General features: G+C 45.5%; 1 protein-coding gene across 2 annotated transcripts; it reads left to right on the plus strand.

Moving 5' to 3' along the window:
* The first annotated feature begins 3640 nt into the window (after window positions 1–3640).
* LOC127329956 (uncharacterized) lies at window positions 3641–6325 on the plus strand. Of its 2 annotated transcripts, none has more exons than XM_051356346.1 (6): window positions 3641–3786; window positions 3910–5067; window positions 5312–5467; window positions 5572–5767; window positions 5886–5939; window positions 6028–6325. In XM_051356346.1, the coding sequence occupies exons 2-5, from the start codon at window positions 3958–3960 to the stop codon at window positions 5918–5920; spliced, it is 1497 nt and encodes a 498-aa protein (XP_051212306.1). In that variant the 5' UTR covers window positions 3641–3786; window positions 3910–3957; the 3' UTR covers window positions 5921–5939; window positions 6028–6325. The 2 variants fall into 2 exon arrangements, with proteins under 2 accessions (XP_051212306.1, XP_051212307.1); XM_051356347.1 differs by having other exon boundaries at window positions 3641–3781.
* Window positions 6326–7088: the final 763 nt, after the last annotated feature.

Consider the following 7088-nt stretch of genomic DNA (forward strand, 5'->3'; position numbering starts at 1 on the left):
TGGACGGCGAGAGAAGAAAAGTGGTGATGCGCCGGAGAGGCAGGTCGGCGTTGTTGTCTCGTCAAAGACTCGTTCACGGAACGGCGGCCGAGGAAAGGGGGGCCCGTCTACAAAGTATATTGCGGCGTATAGGTGACCAAACATTCTAATCATCGGCACTAAAATGGAAGAAAGAGCCAAGTGGTATCTCAACTAGATATCATATGCCTCATACTTTGTTGGTCGAAAGAAATATTAACATTCGGGATGGGGTCAGTGAGGCCAGGTAGGATGCACAAGAGATTGATATTTGTGCCATCGCACCAGGCTCACTGGCCCCACCCCAGAGTGTACAAGTGACCAAACAATTTAATCATCGGCACTAAAATGGAAGAAAGGCCAATGCAATTAAGAAGTAGCTAGTATAAACTAAATGGAATGCCTCATACTTTGTTGGTCGAAACAAATATTAACATCCAGGGATGGAGTAAGCGAGGCCAGGTAGGATGCACAAAATATTGATACTTGTGCCATCACACCAGGCTCACTTGCTCCACCCCCGAGTGTACGAGTGATCGACCAACCATCTAATCATCGGCAAGTACAAAAACACCAACAAACCAGCAACCATGGTGACATAAGTCAAGATGCTCAAACACACATAGCATGCATGGAGCAGATGCTCCAAAGGGATTATTCATCACTTGGTATATAGACCAAGTGATGCTGGTAAAAGAGAGGCCAATCAAGAACCAAGAACTAAAGAAGTGATAGATATGCCTAAACAAGCAACAACACATAGCATATCCCAGCTAACCAGATGAGACAAGTCTTGGTAGCCAACTGAATCACCTAGCACCACCTAGCCTTTTAAAACCATCAGAAACAGTCCTTTTTCTTCAAAGGATACCACAGTGGCATTCATTTACATGATCCCCTACTGTGGATATCTCTATTTTCATCAAAGCCAACAAGAAATAGAAATTTATCATTACTCAGTTGAGTTCAAAACAAAGCTGGGGTACCATAAGGGATTATTCATCACTTGGTAGTAACCAAGTGATGCTGGCAAGAGAGAGGCCAAGCCTGAGCTAGTCAATCCAGTAGAGATGGATATGCATAAGTAAGCAAGAACACATAGCCTATCCAAGTTAACCAGATAAAACCAACCTTGACAGCCAACTTAATAACCTAGCATCACCTAGTCTTTTAAACCATCAGAAACTTCCCATTTTCTTCAAAGGATACCACAGTGGCATTCATTTACATGATTCCGTAATGTGAATATCTCTATTTTAGTATACCATCATAAGCATTCCATTTAAATCACACATTTTAGTATCTGTTCTTATCCAAGTTTTTGCCTCAGTCTTTGCATCATTGGCTGAGCCAAGACATCAAGCATCTGGCCAGGGAGCATTCTTTGTTTTTAGGGAACTATATGAACTATATGCACATGATCCAGTAAGCATCCCCACTAATCAGAGCATTATAAGCATAGTAGCATACCATAAGCTCACAACAATCCATCAAGTAAATCATTAGGGGTCCAGAAAACTAATCCCAACAGAGAATTACTTGGGGTCCAGAAAACTAATCCTAGACCAACCAAGAGCAACTATAAATATGTATGTATACAAGCCCACCAGTAGCATAGTAGCATACCATAAGCTCACAAGAATCCATCAAGTAAATATGTATGTATACAAGCCCACCAGTAGCATTTCATGCATTTAAATTCCTCAAGAATCCATCGAGCACAACAAGCATTTAAATGAACCAGTAGCATCAAGCTACAGAGAGCTAGCAATAGCTTCGGACATTAAGTATTTAGCCACAGAGACATAGCAATATCTACAGAGACATAGCAATAGCTTCGGCACAAAGAACACAATGAGCCAACAAAGAAGAAGCACAAGACAAGAATAAAGAAGAAAGACAAAGAATAAAGAACACCAACGTACAGCAACCGACAGCAGCATTTCGTCGAGCACCTTGTGCGCGCGCGGGAGAGGAATTAAGAGGGAGGGGAGGGGAGAGAGATCACCGATGACAGGGGTGGAGGAGGAGGTTGAAGATGACGGCAGGGGTGGAGGAGGAGGAGGATGCGGCGGCTCCTCCACCTTGACGCGACAGCGGCCCCTCCTCGCGGCGGCCCCTCCTCGCCGTAGCGGCAACTTGTGCTGCAGATGGCGGGGATGGGAGGAGCGTGGCGGCATGCGGCCCTCGCGGAGGAAGGCGGCGGCGACAGCGATGGCGACGACCATGGCAGCGCGCGGCGGTACGGATCGAAGGAGAGGGGAGGGGAGAGGGGAGAGAGGAGAGGGGAGAGGGGAGAGGTGAACAGGCGTGGCCGCGTGGGGGAGGGCACGGCCGGCGCTGATATAAGTTCTCTTAGTTCTGTGGCGCACCAGACAAAGTGCGTCACAGAATCAACTACTTCTGTGGTGCACCGAAGCACGTGCGTCACAGAAAGAGTTATTTCTGTGGCGCAGCACGCCATGTGCGCCACAGAAATACCTACACTAATAATTGGTGGTGGCAGGATGTGGGCCCCATATAATTCCTGTGGCGCAGGGTTCAGTAGTGTGCCACAAAATTAAGCTATTTCTGTGGCGCACCTAGCATGGTGCGCCACAAAATAACATTATGTGGCGCATTTTTAGTGGTGCGCCACAGAACTAAGCTCCGCCTATAAGGGTTTTCCTACTAGTGAAAGTGACACTTATGTACCACTAGATGTAACCTAGGCTCCAAACAAAGTGCCGAAATTGGCTCGGAGCTTGTTTTGAACAGGCAACAAAAAAACGAGCCTATCCCCGTGGATCTCAAAATAGGAACATTATACCAAACGCGTCCTAAAGCAGTAGACGGTACCGGGCGCAAACCATGAAAGGCTGAATTTCTTAGGAAAAGCAATTTGGGCAAGTCCCTTACCATTAATCTCTTCCATTCCATATTTTTGGTAGGCTCCATTACCTATACCCAGGAACCCTAATTTTCTTCAACTCTCCTCTGATCAACGGTGGCTTTTGCATGTCAGGTCAGCTCTATTCCTCCATCGTCTTTACCAACAACACGAGAGCGAGAGGTTTCGTTTCAATTTGCAATAGTAAATGCTTTTGCAGCAAGTTAAACTCCAGCCTCTGGGTATGGTTAATTTCAGACGTACCGTTATAACCTCCAGGTATGGTTAATTCTGAAAAAAAACATTTATGATGCCTTAGGAGGGTGGTTGTACCCCAGCCCACCTGAGTTCAAACCCCAGGTTTCACACCTGTGTGTCTTATAAAGGAGGAATATTCATTTAGTGGGAGGCGATGTTCACATCGATAGCGATACGCTTTTGGTGACTTCATCAACTTCAAGATCCAATCCGCAGGCTCAGTCTTCCGGAGGTGCTCATAGAGGTAGGGTGTGCGTGAATTCATAGGAGTGAGTGTATGCGCGTGTATGTGAGCATCTGCGTTTGTACCGTGTTTGTAAAAAAAAAAAAACCGTGAAAATACCTATTAAAAAAACTTGGAAAGTATTTTATTTTCCGTCTCCGCCCTTGTAGCAAAGGATTAATCAGTAACCATACAGATTTTATGCCGCTAATGAAGGAGTAATCAGTACCGGGGGGCAGCCATGAAAGGCTGACTTTCTCAGGATAATCAAATCTGGGCAAGTCCTTGCCAGTTATATGCGCTGCCCTAGTTGGTTTTTATCGCCTCCGCCCCATACTCTCCGTAGCCTCCATCAGCGGTACCCACTAACCCGTCCTATTTTCCTCTCCTCCGATCGACGGCGGTTTCTGCAGGTCAGGTCAGCTCGCTGTTAATTCCTGTTTCTTCCATCGCCTTTACCAGCAACGACGCGAGAAGTTTCATTTCAATCTGAAGAGTAAATTCTTTTGCGGCATATTGAACTCCGAGTGCGTGCATGCAGGCGATCTGCTGTGTTTCAGGTTGACAACGGAAGAACACAAAGGAAACGATGGCGCGCCGCCGTAAGAAAGCCAAGCCGCCGGTTGAAGTCGACCGCCTCAGCGCCCTCCCGGACGAATTGCTGCATCAGATCATGGCGCGCGGCGGCATCAGGGCGTGGGAGGTTGCTCGCACCTGCATACTCTCGCGCCGCTGGCGCAAAGTATGGGCCTCGGCGCCGTGCGTCGATCTGCGTGTCTTTTGCAACGGCACCCACCGTCCACCACCGGAGAACTTCTCCAGGTTCGTCAAAGCCTTCCTGCGCAGGCGGAACCGGCGGGTGTCGCTGGATACTCTCCGGCTGCTGCACGTACCCACCGAGTGCGACCACGAGATGGAGGACGATGAAGAACACGAACAGCCCTCCTACGATGCTTCGGATGTAGCGAGATGGGTCACCCACGCCGTTCAGCGCCGCAACGCTCGGGTTATCGAGGTCACCGATCATCCCGAGCACCTGAGCTGCTTTAAGATCAAGAAACACGTGTCCTTCGCATCCTCTCACCTCCAGCAGCTCAAGCTGTGGCATGCAAGGTTGGGTGGCAACACGTTGGAGGACGTCTCCTTTCACTGCCCTTGTTTGCAGGTCCTGGAGCTCAAGGAATGCATCCTTGAAGGCAGCACCAACATATCATCCAACTCCCTCTCGAGTTTGACTCAGGAAAAATGTAGGATCTGGTTGGACCTCTCCGTCAATGCTCCCAATCTCGTGTCGCTGCGCTGCGTCAAGCCGTTTAGCCGAGCTCCCTCCTTCGGTACCATGGGCTCTCTGTCTACAGCCACCATCATCTTGCTTGACTCTTTCTTGGAAACTGATACTTACCACATCTGCAAAGAGCACCCCGATTCTAAATTGGGTTTAAGTTATTCCGGTGACGATGCGTCTTATCTCTACGATGATTTCTATGGTTGTGATACGGATAGCATTAGCACATGTCAATACGGCGAGCTTCCAGATGATGATGAACACAGCTCCGCCGATAGTGAGGATCGAAGCAAAAATGGCAGCAACTCAAGATTAGGTGGTGGTCATCGCAACACTACAGTTTCTGGTGGAGAAAAACTTCTACTCAGCATTTCCAATGTCACTAGTTTGGATCTCATTGCTGCTCCTGGAGAGGTATGCCTATATATGCATTTTTCATTCATAAATATATCTCTCTGCTAGCATTTCCAATGTCACTAGTTTGGATCTCATTGCTGCTCCTGGAGTAATATGCATTATTCATGACCAATATTTTCACTACATGAAATAGTACATTGTAATTAAACCTTTTTTCCAGTGCACAATGTGTGCAACATATGTACGCACTCTTCTTTATATATACGAACTAAACAAGTTCACTGCCGTGTGCCATATGAAGGTGATTCTGAACAGGGAACTGAAAACGTGTCCAATGTTCAGCAACCTGAAGACATTATTCCTTGGTGAATGGTGTCTGGCCGATGACTTTGGTCCATTAATTTCCTTCCTAGACCATTGCCCAATTCTGGAGAGGCTCTCTATTGAACTTAAATCGGTATGTGCATTTTAGTGATGTTATTACGTGGTGCTATTTTTGTTTCAGTTTGAGCTGATGTGCTCATGTTCTATAACAACAATCTTGTTGCCTTCTGCATAAAGGGTAAGGATAGAGCTGTGGCAATGCCTGTCAGTAATAGACAACTGACCGGTAGATTGCTTGCGTGCGCATACCTTACAAAGGTGAAGATCATCAAGTGTTGTGGGGATGATGTAAGAGTCGGTGCGTTGGTACGATTGTTCGTGGATAGTGGCATGGACAGTAAGAAGATTTTTGTCCGTCAGACTCGAAAAAATTGTGAGTCATAAATGCCAGATCTTTTGATATTACTGGTTTGTTAAGTTCGGCGATTTTTTGCCGCATGGATCGCGTATACGGTATACACTCATTCTGCATGTATTTACATTTCTACCAGGCCTGCTCACCAGCACAACTGAGGTTGCCCTGTAGGAAATGCAGTCACGGTGTGGTAAGATGATATGATCTGCTTGTGTAGCTTTCATTTTACTGCAATCGATATAATCCTATTTAACAGTTCTCAATATCCGTCTTTGCAGTAACCAAGGCTATGACATGCAGGAAACGTCAATTTTCATGGAGCATAGATTATGCCTAGCTAGCTGTTGAAGGGTTTTGCAGTGAACTTTGGAGGAAGCCTATCCTAGTGTCATAATGATCTTTTTCTAGTCGAAGGGTTAACATTATAGCATATAATCCATGGTTTGGATCAAGAAAATAAATGGTTAACTGTCCATCAAGATGCTTTTTTTAGGCAGCACGGATTATGCCTGTAAACCATAACAGATTGTGGTTCGTCTTTTCGGAGCTGGCATGCAAACTGCTTTGTCTTCTCTATGCTGGTTTCAAATTTTTTTTTTTTTGGTGGGACTATTTCTCGATTATCAAATCTCAGTTGCAATTCATGTTGCAACTCATAACTAATACGAATCACGATGCAAATCAAATGTTGTAGAACTTGACTGAGCACGAAGCTAGCTGAGAACTAGCATATCCCCCATTTGTTTTTGAAAGTTTTGTGAAACAACTTTTTTAAAGCATGGAGACCTGAGCCAGTTTTTGCAGAAAACTGGATGTCTCACCAATATGAAAAATACCTCGGCTCTTGTTGGTGTAATTACTTACTCAGTACACTATAAAGAACGAGTCTTTATTGTGCTGGCATGCGGCTGGCATACTCAAGTTCTACCGTGGTGCCAATGTTTCATTCTGCCGGACAGTGGAGTGGCCTATTAAACGAATCATTGAAGTACAGGTTAGCAATTCCCTTTGGGAGTGACTAACTAACAGCCGTCTGTTTGCAATTGAGGAACAGACACTTTTTTCTAAGCCAATGAAATAATGACAATTGTTAAACTGAATAATCATATCAATTAAAAACACTCAGTTAGAAAATGTGTCTGTTTTAGTCTTTGGTGAACAGACATATTTTGTAGAGCACACCTTGAGTTTCATTTTTGAGTCTTCATTTCACGTTCAGTTCTACCAGCTTCTTTAAGCATGTTACAGTATAAACCCACGAAAAATAGAAAAGTACACGGGTAAGAAAAGCACATACAACAGAACAACATCCCTGTAAGCCCATAGACACATGATTGAT

The sequence above is a fragment of the Lolium perenne genome, chromosome 4, assembly GCF_019359855.2.
Source record: "Lolium perenne isolate Kyuss_39 chromosome 4, Kyuss_2.0, whole genome shotgun sequence".
In the NCBI taxonomy this organism is placed as follows: Eukaryota; Viridiplantae; Streptophyta; class Magnoliopsida; order Poales; family Poaceae; genus Lolium; species Lolium perenne.

Coding starts and splice junctions, on each gene's coding strand:
- LOC127329956 (XM_051356346.1), top strand. CDS start 3,958: ATGGCGCGCCGCCGTAAGAAAGCCAAGCCGCCGGTTGAAGTCGACCGC. Junction 5,068..5,311: donor TCATTGCTGCTCCTGGAGAG/GTATGCCTATAT, acceptor TGCCATATGAAG/GTGATTCTGAACAGGGAACT. Junction 5,468..5,571: donor TCTCTATTGAACTTAAATCG/GTATGTGCATTT, acceptor TTCTGCATAAAG/GGTAAGGATAGAGCTGTGGC.